Below are 24,841 nucleotides of genomic sequence, written 5' to 3'. Positions count from 1 at the left end.
GCTCATCCAGTCCAACCTATCACCCAGCCCTATCCAATCAACTAGACCATGGCACTTAGTGCTTCCCCAGTCTTTTCTTGACCACCTCCAGGGATGGCAACTCCACCATCTCCCTGGGCAGCCCATTCCAATGGCAAATTGCTCTCTTGGTGAAGAGCTTCCCTCTAATATCCAGCCTATACCTGTATTAGAAATTATATGCAAACACAGTAGTACAAAGGATTCCATTACATTTGTGGTACTTTTGTCACTTTTTAATTTTTTTGGTAGGGTTTTGTTTGTTTGCTTGTTTATTGGGGGGGGAGGTGCTGGTTTGGCAGGGTTTTGTTGTTGTGTTAGATTTTGTTGGGTTTTCTTTTTCCTTCTCCTTTGGTGCAGAAAATCGAAGGAGAAAGAAAGAAAAACAGAACATAAAGAAGACAACAGATTAAATGAGACATTATTTCACATCAACTGGCAAAGATCATGTTAAAAATGTAGGAAGAACTGACACATGGTATTGCCTTCCTTTTAAGTATGAACTACTGTTACATAATGTGCCTGTGGCAACCAGAAAAAGGAAGATGACATAAGGACATTATTAAAATAAGTCAGTTGCAGCAATTACTTCCTAATCAGCTAAAGATTAAGTTAAAGCAGGAGATCAAGTCAGTAGTGAAAAATCAATATGCAGGTTATTGACTGTTTTATTAAAACTCCCTACTCTTTTTAAAGTGACCTGTTTTGCTGGTGTAGTTTAGAAAGTGTACCTTACGTGATAGTTACAGCCAACTCAATACACTGAGCTCTGCAGTACTCCTGTTCAAGAAAATGGAAAGAGAGAGATGGAAGGGAGAAGGAAAAGGGAGGAACTAGGAGCCCTTCCCTCAAAACAAAAATCACAAATAGTGTCAACATAGGAGATATTTTGTAACCATTTCCTTTTTTCCCTTTCGAATTTGTATAATGATAAAAAAAAAAAAAACCACGAGTTTTCAAGACTCTCCCCCAAGCATCCCAAATCTCTCAAGCTTAAAAAGAGAAGACTTGCAAGAAAAATATTATACAAGTAATAAGACTTCAGAACTATCTTCATTTTTCCTACAGCACATTAAGACCTCTTAGAAGTCAACACTGGCAGGATTTCATCTGCACACCGAAAACCCCTAAACATCCACTTATTTAGGGGATGTACTATGGTACTTCCTAACTTTTTGTCCCAAAGTGGCCAACAAGGCTTTTGCTCAATCCTTTAACTGTAGGGCATAATGAATGATGCCTCACTCTGGTGGCACTGATTTCTAAGCTAACAAAGTTCACTGTGTCCTTCAGCACTTCTGAAGGAACTTAAAACAACAAAACCCACGTCCATTTGATTCAATATGCTGGAAGAGACAGATATTCTTACTCTGGGATCACGACTAAAGGAAATATTTTAAAGTATTTCAAATAAATATTTTCACAACACTTTCACAAGTGTTGAAATATTTATAATTGCTATTTGAAACAAAACTTACAGGAGTATTTGCTGAACTACAAACACAAGACAACATGCCCAACCACAGTATTTCCTACTTCAGGAAGTATCTAAATGCCAAAACAATCCCACAACCTTTTACAATAGGTAGAAGTTTTACTGTAGCCATTGTAGTACTATTTTTAATTCACCAACAGCATTAGCAACCCAAAGCACCAATAACAGAAATTAATTTAAGTGTATCCACTCAAGATGCAAAGAATTGTTATTCCTTACTGAAATTCCTAATGGGTATTTCTAGCAAGTCTCCTTGTAGAATGAAGCTTTTAAATACACAGTTAACTATAATTTAAGATTTTGCATAGAGCAAGTTAAAACAAACAAACAAACAAAGCAGTCAAAGTACAGTATGAGATCAGCTCTTGGAAAAAATCCCCAACCACCTACCAATCTTGCCTCCACTCAGACAAGTGGTTTTAAGAGCCTCTTATTCCAGATATTAAAAGGGTAAGTTCTAGCAGGTCAGCAGTTGATTCACAACGGTACTATAAAGCCTTATCAAACTATTGTGGAATTCTACCTAGTTTATCCCAACAAGTTTGCTCTGAATGATTCTCTTCATATAAAGTAAGCCTTCCTGCCTGCAACATCTCAAAAGTAATTTGCACAACTTCTAATGAATGCAAATATGACAGTCATAAAATTGTTCACATACAAAAGGATCTGTTTATTCTTCCTTTTCATTTGTGATACTCTATACTGTTGGGAGGATCCTAAGTTACAGAATATTTGCTACAAAACTAAAATTCAACTTATCTCAGACATACCACTCTCAAACCTGCAATACTGCATACCAGCCCAGTGGTTCTGCTGACATTTTTTTCTATAAAGCTGACCTGCTGAAGCAAGAAACTGACCTGGCTGAAAAAAATAAATGTTCCAAACTGTGACCTTTGTGGAAGGCTGTTAAGAGAGACTTCAACCACTGATTACAGAGACTTCAGTTTCAAATTTAGAAGTCGTATCACTTTCTATGGCATCTCATATTCCATCTTTCAAATCTCTACTTACACCATATGGCAGTTCAATACATGCAATAGTTTACAAAGGAAAATAGCTTCAATTTTATTTGTTCTTTATTTAAACATGAACAGGCTCTGTATTTCCCCCCCCCCCCAAATGTTCAAAAAAATGAAGCTATCACTTGGGCAAAAGAAAACATACAGAAAGCTTCAACAGGGCAGAAAACAAGAAGATAACAGTGGAAACTGTCCGGAGTGGCAACACTCAACGTTAGCACTGCTGCGGAGCAGAGCGTTCTATCTGCCTAGGTCACTTACAACCAGCAAGATAAATTTCCAAACATTTCTAAGAGACATTCTGTACTATGAACGTCCTTTAGCTTGTCTATTCAAGGAAATGTCCACTGACAAGTTACTGCTTATGTAACTATACATACTGCACACACTCTTTTCCTGATTTACAAGAGGATCTCTTATCTCAGAGACCCGCGCCATTAGCCAAACACGTGCTAAACCATGGGACTGAACTGTGATCTCTGCCCAGCCAACTGACCCTTAACTGAGCACAGGGTTCCTGCAGCTATAGCTGAAAGGCTGGAATTCCAAACAAATCTTTATCTTGTTGCTTTTATACTCAATAAAACCAAATATATATATATATTATGCTAATATTTTAACTATATTAGTACAAAATATACAAATATTTTATACTAATAAACTCAAATCAGCCAAACAACCAGGATGCATGTGATACTGAATTAAGTTAACATGAATCAAGTACTGCAAAAATCTGCAAAAGTTCTTGTGGGAAGAAGCACCACAAATAAAATGCAATATAACCCTCACTGCATAGAGTGCCATCAGGGGCTTCAAACCCTTAAGGTAGCAAGAACTCTGCTCCAGATGAAGCATCTGGACTTGTTCTTAGCACAGGTTAACTGAATGATATTGAAAACATGCATCCCAGGATGTGCACCATGTAAGGGGTGGTGTGAGTTAGGCCTACACCTCCCAAAGAAAATACCTAAAAATACTGTCTTGAAAACACTAGCAGAGCACAACTCAGTTTTATCACTCAAAGAAAGTCTTCAGAAGTTCAGCCAACGTTCGGTAATTAAACAGATGGGAGGAAAAAAAAGAAGAACGTAGGCAGTTTGAAGCCATGTATTTGCTAAAGTTTGTTTTATGCTTTTGGCTGCAGCAAGACCCAGACATTTCATTTACTTGCTTTCCTTGCAATTCAAAATTACATACCTCTATAATTACTGCTTGCTTTTGTGTTGGTGTGTTTTTGGGTTTTGCTTCGGGTTTTTCTTGGGGGGTGAGGGGTTTTTATTTAGTTGGTTGGGGGGAGGGGTTGGTTGTTTGGGTTATTTTGTTTGTGTTGGTTTTGTTTGTTTGTTTGTTGTGCTTTTATTAGAGAAAAAGAGGGGGAAGAAAACAAAGGATTGCCAGCCAGCATTACAAACTGTATTTAAGACTCTTCTTGAACAAATACTGTCTGTCCAGAGAACGCACCACACGCACAGAATTTGCTCCTGAGTCAAAAGCTGGAGTATCAGCCAACCGTAGCAATGTTGCAAGTAACTTCTTCAGAAAGCACAGGTATGTGCAATACAGAAGACAAAAAGGCCCAAGTATTAGCAGAATGCCAAGTGGATGTCTCTACAGAGGTCTTTAGCATATCCCTGTGAAACAGTATCACAGTATTATTAGGATTGGAAGAGACCTCACAGATCATCAAGTCCAACCCTTTACCACAGAGCTCAAGGCTAGACCATGGCACCAAGTGCCACGTCCAATCTTGCCTTGAACAGTCCCAGGGACAGCGACTCCACCACCTCCCCAGGCAGCCCATTCCAGTGTCCAATGACTCTCTCAGTGAAGAACTTTCTCCTCACCTCGAGCTTAAATCTCCCCTGGCGTAGCTTGAGGCTGTGTCCTCACGTCACTCTAAATGAGAAAGACCATGCGTTAATCTTAAATTGTTGCTTAATCCACTACAGATGAGAACTTTTGCAAGGCTGTTTTACCTGCTATCCACAACAGGATTATTTCATTACTATTCTGAACTACCAGCCTCATCTACAAGAAAATGTCCTTTCTCAAACTCACTGGAGCGCCTCTTGTCACAGAACCCAACCAGCACACAGACTCGCTCATCATGCACCAAAGGTGTCTCTGCTATGCTGAAGATCTTGTTCTGAGCAGAACGGTCCACCTAGCTTCACTTGACTCATAAGAAACCAAACAGCTCTAGTTTCCTGGGTTGAAGGACTTCTCTAGTGAAAAATACTGCTCTAGTCCTGAAGTTGCATTGCTCAATTGGAAGAAAAACAAAACCAAGTTTTGTTTAATATAAAACTGTTGAGGAATCAAGGGAGGGAAAAGGGCAGTCAGAGAAGTCTTCTGTCAGTTCTCCTGCATACTGTATTCAGAGGTATACTTCAAACAAACGAGCCAGTGAGTAAAGATAGCAATCTTTCTCTCAATGGCTCCCTTAGTGCTGAAAACAAACCTTCCACAATCCTATTCTTTATTAAACAGTTCAGGAGAGATTTGCTCTAAACAGTTTTCACAGCAATCCAGGTCTCTAACAGAGCAGCCATTGTTTCATCAAGTTCTTCTCTGACCTAATGCAGTCATGACAGAACTCACCAAATCCTCGTGCAGCTCTGGATACAAAGAAGACCTGGGATTTGTCAAAAAGGATTTTTGCTATCAAAAAGTAGACAAAAATTATCCCAAGGGTGCTATTTGGAGAACTGCTGCTTCTATGAGATTGAAATCTCAAAGCACAAAATTGAGCTGTTTAGAGACTTAAAGTCAGATCACAAATTCATATACTGAATTTAATACTCTGAAGTAATTAATCTTGATACATCAGAATAACACCCACACACCTCCTGTTTTTGAAACCTTTTCATTACATTTGGACTCAATCCACTATACTCACACTTTTATTATAGGGAAAGTTATCCTCTAACTGTAACACACATTGCAGTGAGAAATTCTAAGCAAATCCAGCATATTTTTAAGCTTTTTTTCCTTAAATTGCTGGTTTGACACCAAAGTGCATGCTGTTCTACAGTCAGACCAGTCATAAAACTGCTCCTCTTTTTTAGAAAGTATTAGATCTTAAAAAGCAGACCTCGTTCCTACAAGGCATAAACAAACGTTATTGATTTTTTATTTCTCAACTTCCATCAACAGAATTTGGAATTTTGCTAGGAAAGAAAAAAGGACAGAAGCTAAATCAGTTTCACTGAAGTAAAGACATTTCAAAATAGTTTGCATTTTCAATTCTCCCAACTAATGAACTACAAAGCTTTAAAAAAAGTAACCTTTTCAAATAATCTAGAAATCCTTTTCTGTGAGCTCCCAGAAGAATCACATTTAGATGCACTCCATAACGTATTGCAAAACATATACATAGATATGGTTTAGAAGCAACAAACCACTGACTGTTCAAAGGAGATGAAAATAATTCTTTAACCCCTAAAACAACCATGAATGAAAGAAAAGGACACAAAGGAACTATGTGGTGGTAGCTGCAAGGAAAATACAGCTAGGGCTTTTCAGCCAGCATTTTTAACTCTAATATCTGCTTTGTTCAAATGAGAAATTAAATAAACACATGGCAAAGGTAGACAGGAATGGTTTCAAACCTGTCACACAGTGCCTGCTTCTTTCTGATGAGGTCTCTCATTCAAAACCTATTTTTAATTATGTCAAGGTTTAATTACTCATATAGACCAATCCCAAACCTCTTACATTTTTAAACATATGGCCTACTTTTCCTTGCTTACCTACAGTGATACATTTGGATCATCTGCACGCTCTTCACAAATGATTTAGTTTAGCTGCAGTCATTCTAATCTTACCATTGATGCAGACTGCAAGCCTACACACTTTCTTAAACAAGACCAGCGGGAAAGCAGAGTCAGCATATCTACACACCAACACACGACAGAAACGATGCCAGGCCATTTGAAGTAGGTTAAGTAATTCTTGTGGGTATCTAAGATGGACACTCTCCCTGGTCCTTTCCACAGGGACTATGCACAGCTGCTGGATCACTAGATTGACTCAGTAAGAGAGACCGATTTTGGTCCATACACCACATTTCTGGCAAGTGCTGGGCTTACTGTGCATGTGCCACAGAGGATGTATGAACAGACGAGCCTACAAAGTGAGTTTATTTTTAGAAGGAATGAGCCTTGGAGCACACTTTAGGAGCTAAAACAGTTCACAGACATTGAATCCATTGGCTGTCCTTCCCAGTCAACTTGCCCATCACAAAAGGAATACAAATCACAGATGCAAGAAAGGAGTTAGTGGTGGCCATCTCTGGAAATAAAACAGTAGGAAAGGACTCCTGAAAGCAAACAGGTAATTCACACTACCTTCAACTTGCTTTCAACTTGTCACCAAGTGAAAATTGCTCAGCTCTGGCAGTTGCTACTCACAGACCTCATACAGGCAGCAAGTTCAGTTCACCCAGTGCAAAGGATAATTTCAGCTTTATTTGAGCCACAGATTTAAAGAAGGTCCTCCCTTTCTGGTTCATGAAGTGCATGAACACCTGATTATGCATTATGTGCTGAAGCAACTTAAAAAAGCAAGGTGGAAGAGTAGATGTTGTTGGTCTTGCTCTACCACTTTCTTACCCTGTTCCATTTACAGATCTGATTTATTTTTAATGTCATATGAAGAAATGTACTTCTCTATCATAAAGATTTTGGTACCTCCTGACTTAAGTAGGCTATTATTAACTCACTAGAGCAATGGAAAGTTGTTATCACTAAGGGATTTTTGACATAGCTAGCCTCAGACAAACCTTTGAGTATAGAAAAAAAAAAGCAACACCAAACCCATAACTACAAACCAAACAAACCCCCCCACACCACACCCAAAACACAACAAATACAAAAGAAACTACATAAAATATAAAGCACAAAACAAACAAACCAAAACAACCCAAACCCACAACCAACAACACACCACCAAGCCAGAAAGCCTTATGTTCACGTTTTAAATTACTATAGTTGAATAATATTTCTCTGTATAGTATTGACAAAAGGGAAGACAAAAGAGAACATTTCATTGGGCATGTGAAACAAGACCAGACCACAGCTAAGGATGACAAAACTTCACATAGCTTATTTTTAAATGCAGTTAGCAGGGAAATATCAATTCATTTTTTATAATCAAAACTACTAACACTAACTACTAACACCAGGAAAGAGGCTTAAGTCCTATTGCCTCTCCCTCCTGCCTGTACACATGAGCATACCAATCTGCCAGTATTTGCTAACTACAGTAGAAGTGAACATTTTAGTCAACTCTGCCATGACCAGACTTCTTGAGAGAGAATAGAATACGATGGATAAAGTAAGATGAGCTGGAAGGAAAAAGCAGCCAGAACAGTAACTTGCCTACCACCTACTGCAGGATTGCAAAGACTTCAGCATTTTGAAATTCTACTCACTAACAAAGAGCTGCTGGATTCGGTTAGATTTTTATTGTCTGTCACAGCAGAGAACTAGCTCTTGAAACAGGGCTCACTTGGTCTGCATCTCCTCAAGAGTGCACACTGACCAAAGCCCTCATCTCAGGGCTTAAGTAGCCTGACAGCATTCTAGAGATGTCCATGTACCTAAGCTCTTATCAGAAGATAAAAATTACCCACAAAAACTATTCAAGTAGTTTCTGTTTACCCTAGAAAAGAGCGAGGAAAAAAGTTAACTGGGCTTACTTAGGCAAATGTGAAAGCAGCTAGTTACTGTCTGAAGGAAAGGAACATGTACAAGTGTCCACCGATAGGACAGTGGGAAATGGTTTTAAATTGAAGGAGAACGGGTTTAGATTGGATATTAGGAAGAAATTCTTCACTACAAGGGTGGCAATGGAATGGATTGTCCAGAGAGGCTGTGGATGGCCCCTCCCTGGAGATGTTCTAGGCCAGTTTGGATGGAGCCTTGAGTAACTTGTTCTAGCTGAGAGGCATCCCTGCCTATGGCAGGGAGTTGGATTAGGTATCTCTAAGGTCTCTTCCAGCCTGGGTCATTCTAGGATAATACATAAGGCTTGTTCAGACAGTTTGTAAAAATTCCACCCTCTGTTTTTGTGGGGAGGACACACAGTGCTCTGAGCTACTGTGTCTGATTCTGTGGATTTCTCATGAGGCTAGTTTTATGTAAAAATTGAGCTCCCTATCACAACCTCATATTGACTGCTGAAATACTCTCTTGCATTGGACTTGCTCATTAGTGTTTGACTACTACAAACAAATTCTGAAAGACTCAACTACACTCTTACATCCCTCTTCATGAATGCTTCTGTTAAGTATTTATAACCAGAACTGGGAAATCTACACAATACAATGTGCTCAGGCACTCATCTAATCTCCAATTTAACACTCAGACTATTGAAATGTGCCATTGTACTAAAAGCACCACACAGCTTCCTATCAGATGCACATAGCATTGCTTCAGATACAAGGACAGATCTAACTAGCTCTGATGCAGGGAAACAGAAAAATGTCTTTCAGCATCTCTCCTATCCTGCCCTTACAGGATTGCTTCATTAAGCTTGAGTTCCCAAACTGAATATTTGTATCTCAGATCAAAAGCACAAAACTCTCATCAAACTCTTATATCAACTTTAAATATTCCAATTCATCAAACTGGACACTATCAACTGAAGAGCAGCATGATCTGCAAAGACAAAAACTCCTTTTGCTCCAGCAGGGAAAACTAAATATCTCTGATGAAAGGAAGAATAACCACCCAAGGGAAAAAAAAAAATGAAGCATTAAAAAAAAAAATATATATCCATTCCAAATGACTGTTCACTAATTTAAAGTATAATGAAGCAATGCCGTTATTTTCCTAGGATGTACAATACGTTTACCAGTCTTACCTCTTAATTTTGGTTTGTTGCAATGTGATTGGCCATTGAAATGAGCTGCCTAGAGAGCTGGTGGAGTCAGCATCCCTGGAGCTGTTTAAAAGGAGACTGCATGAGGCACTTAGTGTCATGGTTTAGTCAATTAGAAGGTGTCAGCTTGGAGTCAATGATCTTGAAGGTTTTTTCCAATCTGTTTAGTTCTGTGATCTATGACATAGATATTCCTCTAAAGCAGACCAAAGAAACTACCATTTTTCAGCTCTCCCATCGTATGTCAACATAGAATTGCAGGCTACCCATGGAACTGAACTAAATTGTCTGCAACATGTCTATGTTAAATACCATACCACAACCCAAAAAAAACCCCACTACACTCAGAACTTAAATACAAGAATGGAGGTTCTGTCAAGAGCAAAGTCAAGATATATAGAGGAAATATTTGCTTTAACAGATGGAACTCTCCAAATTAGTACTACCAAGTACTACAAAGACTCCCTAAACCAGCATATTACTACCAGGAGAAAAAGTTTTTAAGTAGCTTTGATGTCAGAATGAACCAATGCAAACTCTAACTGGGCAGAAAACTAAGGCATGGGAAATATGAGTGGCAACAAGAAAAGTAGGACATTTCCTTTAGTAGCACACATACTGAGTTAGAAAAAAGCTCAGCTGATTTAAGTGTACTGTCAAGGTAGATCAAAATAACCCCCCAAAGCACACTTACACTACCTACCCAGGAAAAGACTAAAGATCTGTCACATGAAAAGAGCACTCTTTTTAAGCACCTGTATCCTGATGTTCAGGAAGGAAAGGAAGCTAAGATGGCATTTCTTTATTTCTTGGAGAGCTGCCAAAGAAGCCAGAACATACTGCCTAAGGTCACATTTTAGGTGAGGAGATACCCTGGTTTTGAGAACAACATTCATTCTCATCTGGCACTGAAAACCTTTTTTCCTAATTCATGGTATAATTAAAACCCACCTAACTCCCAAGCCGTTAATTATGAAATCTTTCTCTTGTCCTACATGCAAGGTATTTCTATTTGCCAGGAAAAAAGCCCTGAAAAATCCAGCAATGATACCCAAGAGGACAGACAAAAAGACTAACTTTATCTCAGCAGAGATATGTTCTCCGCAGAGAAAAGAGCTGCTCTGAATGCTTCTCAGTCTCCACCTAGCAAGCCTAGGGACTCATTGCCTAATTAGCTTGTGTAACAATCCTCCCCCTCTGCAAAGTTCACCTGTATTCTGCAGACTGCCTACATGCATGTGACTGAGAAAGGTCTTTCTACAAGACAAACCCGAGATTTTTCTGAAAGTAGAAAAAGCTTTAGTCTGGCACATTTTCTCCACAAGGCAGAAATCTCAGCCCGAAGTTTACTGCATCACGCTGTCCAGCAACATTCTGTGATTATACTAGTACTAAGTACTTCTCTCCTGGGCTACAAAGCACAACCAGATGATGCATTCGAACAACGACTCATTTGTTGGCAGCTTTTATTGTTCACCTGTATGTAACACTAGCTGGCAGCCCAAACTGGGACAAAGATGAGTGTTTTGTGCCCTCTTTCTCTATATAAGCAACCTAAATAGATCACATTGCTTCAGCAATGCAAGTGAAACACTTACAGAGAGTTTAACAGTGAAGAGTCCCCTAGTTCAACACACAGAGGTAGGATTTCCATGGAAAAGTGCATGCACACAAATTGTGGGTTTTCTACATTTGGAAACAACAACAAAAGGAAAAAAAAGATTTTTCTGTATAGTTTTTTTGTTAGAGAAACCAAGAATAACACAGACCAACTGCTTAACGAGGCAAAGGCATAAATCCTCATCAACAGCATTTCTGAAGTTGGCACAAATTAAAAGAACAAAGGTTAGCTAAGGGGTTATTTCTGTTTTTAATGCCTCTGGCTGCAATGCCAGTTAACACCAGTTTATGAGGTTAATGTCCATGCCAGCCTTCTCATCTTTGTTTAGTGCCCCTCACACAGGCCAAGTTACATGCTCACAGGGCTGCCCCACGGGATAGCCTGCAGCATAACTCCAGAACAATCCCAGCAGCACAATTAAGGAGTCAGTAAACCATCCCTTGTAAAATCAAGACCACTGTAGCTCTTCCAACTAGTTCTGCATCCAGAGGCACTGTAAAACCAGATGATGGTAACTTCCTAGAAAGTTTTCTATAGTATGTCAACTATGGTTATTGGTGATTCATTTCTCTTTCCCTAGTGCAAGATCACCACCATGAACAGGAATTCCTTCAAGAGGAATCACTCTCAAACGTTTTGGCCAAAAAGATCACAATTCTGCAAACCACAGTTAGACAACACTGCAGCCAGAGAACACAGAAGAAAATGGTAAGACTCTGACACTTACAACACAGTTAACTGCACCCACTCTTGTGGATTAGGTTATTTCTATAATTTGAGCAACTTGATTAACAGTTTTGTAATCACACAACTGGTACTTTTATGCCCCATAACATGTCAGTTAAGCACAGGTGACCAGAACTACACCTGAATACTTGAATGGCCAGAGCATTTGTGGGGACAGGCTTTGAAAGAAAGCTGAGCTTTTTCAGACTGGCTCTAGCCACAGACAGGTTAACCACACTGAGCTTACTACACAAAGCAAATATACAAACAATTATATACAATTTTAACTATGTTGTACACCAGCATGACTGCCTCAACCTGGCTACTTAGCTGCTATTGGGAGCCCTACCAGATACATTCACAGAATGCAGCTTTGCTCTCTTCTACCCCAAAAGAACAGGTTCAGCTTCTCGAGAAAGTTAAACAGGCATGGGAATAGCACTAAAGAGCAAATACACAGCACGTTAAGAACACGGAGGAAAAAAAAAGATCTAGCAGTATTTTATTACGTAAGAAAAGTTATCAGCAGCAGATCATTTGCCAACAGAAATAACTTGATGGGAGAGGTTGATGCAGCTAAGTTCACAGACTAGAGGCAAAGCTTATCTGGTAAGAACGTCATCTTACATCTGGTGGCATACATTCAGAAAAGAAGGTCTGTAAGTAAGAACTTAGATACAAAAGTATTTGAGCATAGCTATACCACATGCAGACAAAGTCTGCAATGCAAGAGGCTACAGAACCTGACTTGTGATGATGCAGTTCTGTCCACTCTTGTATGCAAGGATGCGAGATTCAAAACTCGTGGAGAGCAGGCAATACAGAGTTTTCAAACACAAATACGATGGCAGAAGTCAACTTCTGGGCACCTCAGAGCAAATTTCCAAGCCAGCTCCAAATCTCACGTCAAACTGGGGGTACCACAATCCCATTTTCCTAAGCCTCTGCACATGATCCCACTCTAACTCATACCAGCACTGGCATTTACACAGTCACGTGGAGAGTCAAGTCAGTGAAATGACCAACAAAATAATCCTCAGGAAAAAGGGGAGGAGGTGATTAGATGTTTATTCAACCCAGATCCCCAAAACAATAACAGAACACAGGAGGAAAGCACAAAGGGACAGGTGGAAGGTGACAACCAGATTTTATATGAGTTTAGACTGGATTAGAGCCACACCTTTAAAGAGTTTTGGCAGACTGGGGAGCAGCTAATAAAGATGCTACAGACTTGAACTTCAACCCTGCCCCGTATCTGAGACTGTCACCCTGCAACACACAAATCCGCACCTCGAGCACTCCAGGTCAGTCTCGGAAATTACATTGTCAATGAATAAATAAATGTGGGAAGACCTGGACTGCTAAGCTAATAGCAAACTAAAAGTGCCCCGAGTGTAGAAATGTTTAGACTACAAGTGCTTATGAAATACAGCACTCCTAACAGGGCAACTAGAAACTAGTTTGCAGAAGACAAGATTGTTTGGGGGGGGAGGTAATTTTATTTTTTTAGAAGTCAAGTTTATTAAATCCACATTACACAAGATCTAAAAATAACTTTTCTGTATTAGGAGGCAAAAATAAAAACACCAATAAGTAAAAAATCAGCACGTATTAGGATAAGAACCATGAGCCAGAAACATCTTGCAAAATTCCACTTAGCATAAGTCAGGGGACTACAAAGTGTAAACATAGTTTCTGTTGTCTTTTAGCAGAGGTGACAAGAATCAAGTAGATAAGATCAAGAAAACAAGTACCTCTTTGGGTAGAGGTAAGTGGGAACAGTGCATGGAACAAAAGCTGGTATTCAGTTGCAATAACCATTGTGTTAACACTGACTAAGCTGTAACAGACACTTTCCCAGGCTCTGAAGATTACAGTTATATGATGGTGAAAGACTGAACACCTAGATTAATTTAGAGCTGTAACACAGAAAGTATTCCCAACACGGGAAAGCATTAGCATACAAAGGCAAAAACATGCCGCGATAAACACCCAAAAGATTGCCAGTAAAAATTAAAAGAAAAACCCACCACCAAAAAGTCAGCAAACCAGAACTTAACAGAAAATACCTCAATTTTCAGACCTTGCAGCCTTTTTATTTTTATTTCTAGTAAACAATTAAAGGTAGAATCCAATAGCACTGGAGGGAAAGCAAAAAGCCTGCCCAGGCGGCCACAGACCTTCAAATAGCTTTAAAGCTCTGACGCTCAGGAAGGGGCCCCTCCAAAGTGTTGCTCTTAAAATTACTAGCTTAAATCTAGACATTGACAAGATTCATACATGCATAATTTTCATACACAAACAAACTAGGCATATATCTACCCACACTCTTTGAAACAACCTAGAAGCCTGTCGCGTGTATTTTGAAAAACACATGAAGTGCATTTGAAGAAAACAAGCACTTCGTGTTGGACTGTATCTGGTAAACTACTGATCTCCACGGAGAGGCTGAAGATTAAGTAGCCATAAAAGTTTGCAAGAGGCTTTTTTCTGAAGTTGGATGGTCTTCTGAAAACATCGAAGTACACAAAAGAGAGTATCAACTTCATGACTGAATCAGTCTGTCAAACTCTGACTTTGCAACCGTAGAAAAATCAACCATGCTAGCACACAAATCACATGCCATCCTCCCGGAATAAAGATGGGTTGGGACACACAAGCTCAGAATTGCACTTTTGCCATGTGCACAGTTGTCAGACATTTCAGAAAAATCTGGCAAGAGAAAACAGGCGAAAATAACTCAAGATAGATTGGCTTTGTAAGATCCTTTAGGCAAAAAAAGATATTGCTATTAACACAAGTATTACATAATCCATAGGTTTGAGGTGACTTTCAGGATATTTTTTAAGCATAATTTCCCAAATTTAAGGTCTAATACACCACCCCAGTAACATCTGAACTTTGCTTTAAGTGAGGGGAAAAAATGTATAACTTATGAACTAAATTCAATGCCTGCACTGGGCACTACTGTTGTTTTTCTCCCTGTATTCTCCATGTTTACAAGTCTTTTCATACCATTCTCAGGAAGAAAAAGTGTGATACGGTTAAGGGTAATAATGTTATTTATCCCAGTTTCTGTCTCTTTCTCTACTTCATTATTCCATCAGAATTTCACTGGCCTTCCCTTCTTTGAAAAGACAGGAGAGTATGGAAGTTTCCTCTGTTGGCCTAACAGTGATTAGATAATATGCCTTGTCCCTATTACTTTGCAAAAACTACAGTGACTGGGGAAAAAGAAAAAAATGGAGCTGAACTGTGGTTCCAGCAAACCTGGAAATCAAGGAAAGCAGCTCACACCCCTGCTTTGGCTCACATTTACCCTACAAGCTAAGCAAAATATAGGTGTAAAGAAGGATGAAAAAACACCTCACTGCTCCTCACAAAAATAGCATTCCTTCTGCCAGAGCAACAACTGTGAGGGAGACCGGTCTCTGCAACACTGCTGCTCAGATCTGTGTTCCCATTCATTTCGATGCAATGGTTTGACAAGACAGGCGGAGCTGGTTTCATGACTGGATGTTACCAAAAGGGTAAGTGTCACCTCCTGCACATCCTATCTCTGCTCTTGCACATCAGCACCCATGCCCAGCCAATCCTGTGCCTAGCCAGGTCAGGAAGTGCAGCTTGCCAATACATGGTTTTGATAAATTAGCTTCCTATTACTTGAAATACAAACCCCTCTATAATTCAAGTGAAAGAAAAGCTAAGACTGAAGGAATAGCAGAAACCAAGGATTAAGTAGATCACTGGGAGTGGGTGGGGGTGACACAGAGACTAAATGATCTCGGGTGGTCCCTTCCAACCCCGACCACGCTGTGACTTTCAGCATAGGTTATATCACAACATGTTAACATGATGTCATTACCTCCAGATCTTTGTTATGTGTGCAAAACAGATGAAGTTAAATCAAATAAAGGATAATGAAAAGATTACAGATCATACAATAGAGAAGAAAGATTTGGGGACAGGGAACATGACAAAAACAAAAAATCAAGTTTTGTTACAGGTCTGGTCAGCATCACTGACTTTTTTTTTTGTAGAAATGAAGGATATAGACTCATTTGTCAAAGGCCACCACTACTTGTCAGAATCAGAGGTAAAAACTGATATTACCTTTATCATGTAAGTAACTTGTCCAAATATACAGGGTTAGATTATTCCATAATTTATCTGCTAGCAAGCCAGCTGCTGCAATTGCAATGAGAGAAGCTAAAAGGCACCAGGAAGGAATTATTCACATTAGAAATAAGAATTGTGACCTCAAAGACAAAACTTCAGTTCTGGAAAGCACACATCTTGATTTTACTGTCAGTTTGCCTTTAAAAAAAGTACAAAAGGTACAAAAAAAGAGCAAGAGCGCTGATGTTACTTCTTTCTGCAAATTAACGTGGCATGCAAATATTGTGGCCAAAGTAGACACAGTTAAAGGAAGGAAGATATTCCAAAAGAAATAAATACCTGTTTAAAAGGGGAAAAAAGAGACAAAGATATATTTTTCAGGCTCAGTATATTGGCACAAGAAGTATCATTTCATTGCCTTTTCAAAGCATAAACCATATTTTAAAAACGGACTGCAAGTCTTGAACTTCAAATTTGGACTTGCTTCAGACAACATGCCAACAGCATCAAAGCTTTAGTAGAAACGTCACTTCTAGTATAATTATGTATTAAACTCCTAATCAGGCTGTTCAAGGTCTGAGAAAGAAAATTAAAAGTGCTATGCAAAAATGTGTCAAGCACACAAATGACAGACTGTAAGAGCATCTCCCCTCTCTTCACACACACTTTTGGCACATCCTCTTTGAGATTTATTTGCAACATTACTTGTGTAAAGTGTAAAATCGACAAACCGTTATGGCCAAACCCTATCTTGTCAGCACCAATTACTTCGGTTCAAACCCATGTTGGTTTGTTTAGAAAACATTCATCTATCACACCTGTCCACGAGGAGGGAACAGTTTATAGAAATGCATCTTATGAAGGCACATGAAAGTGAAGCAGGAAAAGTTCGGGTGTTGGTGCAAAGCTTCCAGGAAAGGGAAGCACAGCAAGTGGTAAAGATAACTATGAGAAAGAGTTTGGATGCTGCAGTCTATCACCAGCAGAGCAGAGAACGTGGGGACGATATGATAAGCTTTTTTCTTTCTGGTAAGGCAGCAAACCTAGAGTTACACAGAGTCTCAAGGGACAAGAAAATAAAAGAAGGTTTAGGACACAATAGAGTACCTCCCTCCAAGACAAACCAGGAGGCAAGGTAGACGATCTGATAGAGTATCTCTAAAGATAAGTTAGATAACTGTTAAATGGAAGGCGATGTTCCCAGGTGCCTTTGTGAAAGTGAAAACTACCCTTCCACTCTTGAGCTCAAGTGAAAAAAAAAAAAATCAAAGTAAAGTATCAGGAAACTAAGATACAAACAGTCCAAAACCAGCCTAAGTAGCTCCACATGCACAAAGGGTTTTTTTCCTCCTCACTTTGTAAATAGCAAAGTCAAGAATGGCCTCATACCAGAAGGTATGAGGGATGATGTAGCAGACACTTATCTCACCCACACACATTAAGAGACTGAACTCCTGGAACCGCCACACTGAACGACTCTTTAGAATAATTCTTGATTTAATCTTGGACGCTGCCCAGCAATTAGTCAAAAATCACTAAACAGTCATGGAGCAGCAGGGAAATTTTCAGCAAAATCAACTTGCATGAAATGTCCTGTGTTCGACTCAGGCAAAACACCTGTCATACACTGGATTCTGCAGAATTAACAGACGCAGCACGTTAAGTATAAAACACTGCAAACGTGATGCTGCTAGAAAATCTGCAGAGCCATGACCACTTCACAAATCTGTAATGATAAAACCCAATCTGTCCATTTCTAGACTACTCAGCACCAACACTAAACCAATATGGATATAATACATAAAAAACCAAATGACGAAAGAGCCCCAAAACTAAAAAAAAAACACCACCAAACAAGCACTTCAGCTGAAAAGAACAAACACCACACAAGTGGGAGATGCCAAGTGCTCTTTCAACTCAGAACGGAAGGCTGCACTTTCAGCTTCTTCCCAGAATAGCACCGGATTGGTAGATCCTAAAAAAGACAGTCCACATTTCTACACAGTTCACAGGCAGTCAGAAAAGGAAGATTCATGGATATGAATCCCTATGGTCTTGATCAATATAGCGTGGAAAAAAAACCCCACCTTTATTTAAACTGAAACATCCGAGGAGAATTTCAAGAAGACTTAAAATCCACAGATTTACACTCCACACTTAACGACTTTTAAAATTCGTTGGTGTTACGGCTTACTCTATCAATTAGGGAATAAACGTATACGGATAAAGAACCGATCAGTAGCCGGAAGAAAGACCTGGAATTAAACCGGCGTTTTCTTTGTAGAATTCCATACATCTCTTTCTTTGTGAGGGTTTGTATCACCTGCACATGGCAGCGTGTAGAAATCGCAAACAGGCAGACAAATCAGAAGGGAAGAACAGCTGTATCTCAAGGAACTAGAGCCCTCCGCATAAATTTTGGTCAGCCAAAACCATAACGAAAGATCAGGGCAATCCGCAAGGAGCACTGAAGCAGAGATCGGATTTCTAAGCCGCGAAGACCCCTCCTCAGGGAGACAGGCTGCCCCGAGCACCGCTCCGAGAAGCGGAGAGATGCGCGGGGCAGTGGCCGCCCCTCGGCGAGGCCGGAGACAGGGCGGCGTTGGTCGACCCCGCGGGCACCACGCGAACAAGTTCCATGTCAGGCGCCTCGCTTCAGCGGCTGAGGTCAGCCCCGGCCGGGGAGCTCCAGAAGGGCAGGGCCCAGCGAGTGGCGGGCGAGAGCTGAGGGCGACGCCGGGGCACTCTGCCGCCCGTCTGGGGCCAGGGCACCGCGCGCGGGCGGGCCCGCCGCACCTCCCCTTCCGGCCGGGGGTGACAGCCCGGCGAGGCCCCTCGGCCGGGCACCCCGGGCGGGGCAGGGAGCCAACCGCCACAGCGGGAGCGCAGCCCGTGCGCTAGAGGGGCCAAGACGATCAGGGCGACCGCCACTCGGAACCAGGCGGCTGCGACAGGTCTGATACGGCGGCGGCGCCCCTATCCCCTTCCCCCCTGTCTGCCGCGACAAGCCCGACCCTGGGCTGTGCCACCCTCACCATTCTCCTCAGGGCCGGGCTGGGTCTCGGCGCCGACTCTGGTTCTCCTCGCGCCGGGCAGCTCCTGCTCGTGGTTCGGCTTCGGCGGTGGCGGGGCCTGTCTCCATCTATCGGGGCTGAGCTCGGCAGCAGTGGAGGGCTGGTTGGGGAGAAGCCGGGCGAGTACAGCGCTCCGGGGGTGAAGGGATGAGCGGGACGAGCGGGACAGCACTGCCTCGACTCTGCACCGGGACCCTGCGCTGGCGGCGGCCTCGGCCCGGCAGCTCTTTCTCATAATTGTGCGACTCGGCCGGCTGAGAGCCGCGGCGCTGCCGCGTCAGCGCGCACCACCCCTGGGAGGAGGGGGACGCCGGGGCGGTGCGGCGCTGCCCGCCTATAGACGCCCTTTGCTGGGGCGCAGGTCCAGTCCTGGCTGCCCTCAGTATAAAAGCCGAAATAGCCAGAGATGAGAGGTGATAGGTTTCAGTCTCCCATTACCGTGGGCTGGGGTGTGGGAGAACCCTGAAACGGCTTAAATGGTTGCCTGAGGGCTGGTGGTCGTGCTCCCCGTGAGGTAGAGGCTGAAGAGACGTTAAAAACGGAGCTTTCTGGGACACAAAGTAGTATGGCAAGTGGGGGTTCAGAGCGGAGGCTGTGCTCCCGAAAGCCGGTCTCAGCACCAACATCAGCCCCAGCACCGTCCTTAGCCGCCCCTAGGGGCTGGCGCAGTGCGGGCAGTGGGGCTGGCAGGAGGGGGCCAGGGTCGGCGTTCGGGGCTCGGCTGCCGGCTCACCTGAACGTCCCATCGAGCCGGGTGGGTAGTGTCCCTCGTGTTATTGAATCACTGGTAGCTGGTAACCCGTCGTTACTAATCTTTAAAATGCATAATGGGGAACAGCATTCGCCAAGATTCGGTTAAGCTTCTCCTGCCACTCTTGGGTATGTGTGGAAGTGCCGCTATTAGCACTCAAACTGTTCTAACACGGTCTAAGCAGAAACAAATGAAAGTTAATTATGGGTGGAAAAGGAAGGATGCACTTTTTCCACCTGAATTAACTCTTGCTTCCACTTCAGATTACGGACTGCCCAGGGCCGGAACCCTCTCTTTTGTCTGTAAAGGCAATCGGCATGCAGAGAATCAGTGTAATAAATTAAAAGCGTTGTACAATAATTTCTACTGCGTGTTTCATTATATTTATCTGTATATATTGCAACAAGCTATACGCGAGAATGAACAGGTTTTGTACGGGAAGATGATAACCTTGGTTCAAATTAGTTGTGTTCCCCAAGCATGAGAAATAGACACTCCGGAAAAATACTCTAAAATGTATGCTTAGTATTTAAGATAGATGCAGTTAGGTAGCTCAGCATTTCCTTTGCAATGAAAACATGGTTCGAAAGTGAGTTAAATCTGGCGTAAAGATCCTGGTACCGTTCTAAAATGTCGCAGTCGTACAAGAGCAGAACTTTGGTAAAAAAATAATCAGGACGTTCAAATTTATTTTAAAAAAACTTTATTTTCGTTGCCAGACAGTATCGTTTGCGTTGTGACGAGATGAACAAGGTATCCATCTTTCGTTGCTGCAAGAACGCCACCATTCAGTGTGCGCGGCGTGGTGCTGAGCCGCCGGAGGTGCGAGTGTGGGCTCCCAGCCCAGCCGCGGCTCGCTGCGTCACAGTGCGGAGCTGCTGATCCTCGCAGGGAGTGCCGACTGTTCGGAGAGACCTGAGTACGCTACTCCAGCGATTAGAAAGGGGTGATCAAAAGTCAAACCAAGCATTACAGTTAAAAAAGTAGCAAAACTGGTAGCTGATCACTTAAACTGAACTGTAGATAAGAGGGGGGGAAAACGGCCCTCGCATTAACAGCCATTTAGCAGGGCAAGCCCAGTAGTAAATTCTGGCAGCAGAAGCCATTTGCTCCAAACAATAGGTGCGACTTTGAGAAGGCCCACGCAGATGCAGGCATTCAGCTCCAATTTAGGGTGTTGCCGTAGGGGAACTCCGAAATAAGTTTTTAGTTAACTTAGGAAGCATTTCTGCCTTCTTACATAGACATGAAAATTAGGTTCCTAGGACTCTTGATTTCCACTGAATAGGAAAATTCCAGAGGAAACATAAGTTAGTCCCGAGTACCAGATCTCACAATGAACAGGCCGCATTCGTTGTCTTACTGCAGGAGAAATCCCACGCCGGCTGATGTTCCCATGTGCTAGTTCTAGTTCTTGGTTTACAGAGCAGGAACAGAAGGAGCAGTGGAATCTCAGTAAAATCTTCTGGAGCTGGTTCATGAACTTTCAATAGAAAAGAGAAAATGGGGGATTTCTGAATTCTTCAGCTAATACTAAAAAGCATTTCTAACAAACTACTTTCCTTCTTCTTTTCCTGTTTGTAATTGAATAATCTAAACCTCAACTCCCATATGACATTAATGGTCAAACCTATCTATGATTGAGTGCTTTGTTTCATCTCACAGCAGTATTTAGGCTACACTGGCTTGATTCTCACGGTTGTCTTTTTGGTTTCTAATATTTGTAAATCCACAAATCATAAGGAACAAGAAACGAGAGCTAGAAGCCAGTCTGAGCGTGAGACTTCTCTGGTACAAGCTATTATTTTCGGAGAACATAATAGCTTGAGGTGAGAAATTTCTCATGCCTTTTTTTCTTGTTGATCCTGCCAAACTGAAGAGATTGACATGAAATTGTTTGAGAGTTAAACTATCATAGGCTCAAGAAGAGACAGCACATTGTTTCACTGGAACAACTTGTGAATCAGTCATAAGTATCCTCTCTGCCTCACTCTGTCTAAAGGAGCTGGGGAGGGGGGCAGGACATAGCACCATAATGAAATACATCCCCATGACCGGGGAGTCATGGCATATGGCATGAAGAGGTCAACTTGCATCCTTTTATTATATTGATCAGAAGATGACATCATTTGACCCAAAGATAGCAGCATCAGTCATTCAAAATGAGTGAATTCTTGAACATTCAGATGTTAAGTCTTTTCACCGTAGTACCTCAACCTCAGAGAGCTAAGCAGTAGAAGCAGTATTAGCTACTTTTCGTCCTATTGCCTTCCAACTACACAAACAGCTCAAAATTCCTTGGATATCTCCTTCCAAATCAACAATTGTCAGCTGTGAATTAGAAGGAAAGAATGAAGCATAATTTTATACTTTATTGCATTTAGGGACCTTTAACCCGAAGAGAGATTCTGTTATCTACAATGGAATATAACTAGTTTAAATACAACTTCTGCTATGTCACTCATCTGAGCAATGTGTTACCATTAACAACTGAGAAAGTATTTTCCCTCAAAGGAAGCAAGTGCCTTAGCTGTACCTTCAAGAAATCAAACATAAAATCTAGGGTAAATTCATCGGGGGAAAAAAAACAATATACTAGAAGTTAGTTTTATATATTCAACACCTAAATCAAATTCTCCACTCTGGTTTAGACTCCAATCTCACAAGTAACAGAAATGCTCTAAAATTGGCCAAAAAAGCATTAACATCTCGCTGTACAAAGTAATTATAAAAAAGGAACATGGCAGTAGCATGACTATAGAGAGAAGAGAGGTGGTTTGGTATCACTCAAAGGCCACTGGGATGGTTCATCTCTCCTCCAGCCGTGTGACCTAGAGAAGTAGGGTGCTTCACTGTGTTTGTTTGGGTATTAAGGTAGGGCTAGAGCTTTATACAAAGTCAGCCACAGACTTTGTAACACAGATATAGGGAATGGTCTGTGAGATCTGAGGTTCCAGTTCTTGGGTTTTCTGGGACTGGCAAATTATCACCAACACTAGGAAAGGATCCTACAGGAGCTTTCTGATGGCAGTACAGAAGGCTTGATGCCTTAAACCACAGTAGCTCAAGTTTGGCTTTGCAGTGTGGCTGGTCATATCAACATTAGGCAAACGGAAGCATGGGTTTTCCAGTTTTAAAATCTGCATTAAAGATATTCCATATTAACAGAAGGGGATATTTAAGTTAATGAGCTGAGCACATGCAGTAGTTGTGAATGCACCATTTTTCCTTCAACATGCTCCATAAGTGTACCCAAAAAGATACATTACTCAGCCCATCATCTGAAATACGATATAAGCACATAGCCTGTTTGAGAACATGATACCTTACTGCTCAGAAAACTCTGTTTGAGAGCTGAACCAAGGCAGGCTGAAGTCTGGCACGAAACCGACAAGGGTGTGCCTCCGTGTCTCTATTTACATCTGTAAAAACAGTAGCTGCCAGGACAGTATGGGGACATTTACACCATAATGCTGTCCCTTTGCAAGATTTTATCAGTGCCTGCCTTTGAAAAAAGAACTGATGTGACTTTACATCAGCTTCATTCCTTCTGAACTTCTTACCCCCGACAACTTTTTTAGGATTTTTAAAGCTTCCCTGTGAAAATTGTTCCCCCACTGCAATCTTTGGTCTCTGCAAATTCTTGAGTTGTCACTGTTTAGCAGCTGAGCTGGTGCGTGCTGGACAGGAAGCAAGGTGGCCTTCACGTAAGGAAAGCTTCATGTGCAAGAAGCAGAAGTGCAGCGCCTCTTTACGTGGCAGCACTGCCTGAAACTTAAGAGGAAATGGTTGCAGCCAGAGGTGCTGTTTCTCCCTCTGGCCAGGCAGCAGCAGCAGGCTGCTGTGTGACACACACGCTGTCACAGTGTGACAGTCTAAACAAACTAGTCTGCACGAATAGGGCAACAGGTCAAACAAACTACTTACTGAATTGTAGACATTTGAGACAAGTTTAGTAGTATCTTTACAGAGCTCTGTTACTTTTAAAAAATGTTGTTTGTTTTTTTTTTTAATCTACGAATAGATAACTCATAATCAAAAAAGTAAAATTTTAGGTGAGCTTATACAGGACCAGTTTTAATTGTCCATTTTTTAAATCATATTTGATGGTGACCCTGACAAAAAACATCACTTGTCCTGTAGAAGCTTGCTGTTGTATTTCTTGGGAGAAAAAGGTACCAGTGAGCATTCATTTACTCTTTTTTCCATTGTTGCTGCTATGGAAGTTTATTTTTAAATTTTATTTTCTAAGCCAGCTACTAGAGAAATACCTTTTTGCTGGTTTTCTACAGCCTTAAAGCCATGAGGATGGAGCAATTTCCCTACATAATCGCTATTACCTTTTGAAAGAAACAGTAATTTTAAAAGACCACACTTGTCTTGTAGCTTTGATAGGGATATGTCACAACAAAGTCTGACATCAAAGTGACTTAGTGTTGAACTTTTAAATGTACCGACACCTATTGTATTTCCTTGTGTGCATGTATGCAATACAGAAGTTGATATATTCTGGTAGGTTTATGCAGGAGTGCATTTCAGCCTCTAATAAACAAAAAAAACCCAACTTTTTGTGTTTTTCAAATTCCTTCCATGCTGTTACACATAAACCCTAGGAAGTCAGTGGGACCATAGCATAGATATGGATGTGCAGAAGACAGACTACTGTTTTTAATTACTGTTACTGGAGGATTGAATTGGTGGGTATGACCTGTCCCATTTGCTTTGAGAGTCGAAAAGATTAAACTTCTTCATAAACACTGCTCTTCATACCAGAACGGAGGCATGTATTATGGTCCAAGACAAAGAAGTGTAGAAAGACATTTCTCAACATGCTGGTATTGCATGAAGAGAAGAGGAAAGAACCGAGATGCTCAAGCAAGGAGAGGAAACAAAAGCAGACAGCAGAATACCTGTGAGCACACTGCTAAGAAATATCTGAAAGGGAGGCTTCTTTGATCTAAACTGCTTTCTTGGTGAAAAGGTCTTAGAGCTGCAAGCAAAAACCCTGTTCTCAGCTATTCGATGCCCTCAGTGTTCAGGGAAACAGGATCTTGCACATTCTTTATAAATAAGAGGGATTCCAGGGATACCTGAGCTTCCATCATCAGCCTCTCTCAAGAACACAAAACC

The 24,841-nt window shown here is 41.4% G+C and overlaps 1 protein-coding gene across 2 annotated transcripts in view; it reads right to left on the bottom strand.

Moving 5' to 3' along the window:
- The window catches only part of TRPM7 (transient receptor potential cation channel subfamily M member 7), a 57,198-nt gene extending 38,196 nt beyond the window's left edge, over positions 1 to 19,002 (bottom strand). For both annotated transcript variants that reach the window (XM_064157697.1, XM_064157698.1), the window contains exon 1: positions 18,922 to 19,002. In XM_064157697.1, coding sequence (XP_064013767.1) covers positions 18,922 to 18,924 — 3 coding nt within the window. In that variant the 5' untranslated portion in view covers positions 18,925 to 19,002. The remainder of the gene's footprint in view (positions 1 to 18,921) is intronic.
- Positions 19,003 to 24,841: the final 5,839 nt, after the last annotated feature.

This window comes from Pogoniulus pusillus, chromosome 17 (assembly GCF_015220805.1).
Source record: "Pogoniulus pusillus isolate bPogPus1 chromosome 17, bPogPus1.pri, whole genome shotgun sequence".
Classification (NCBI taxonomy): domain Eukaryota; kingdom Metazoa; phylum Chordata; class Aves; order Piciformes; family Lybiidae; genus Pogoniulus; species Pogoniulus pusillus.
This window is presented reverse-complemented; position numbering and strand designations above follow the sequence as displayed.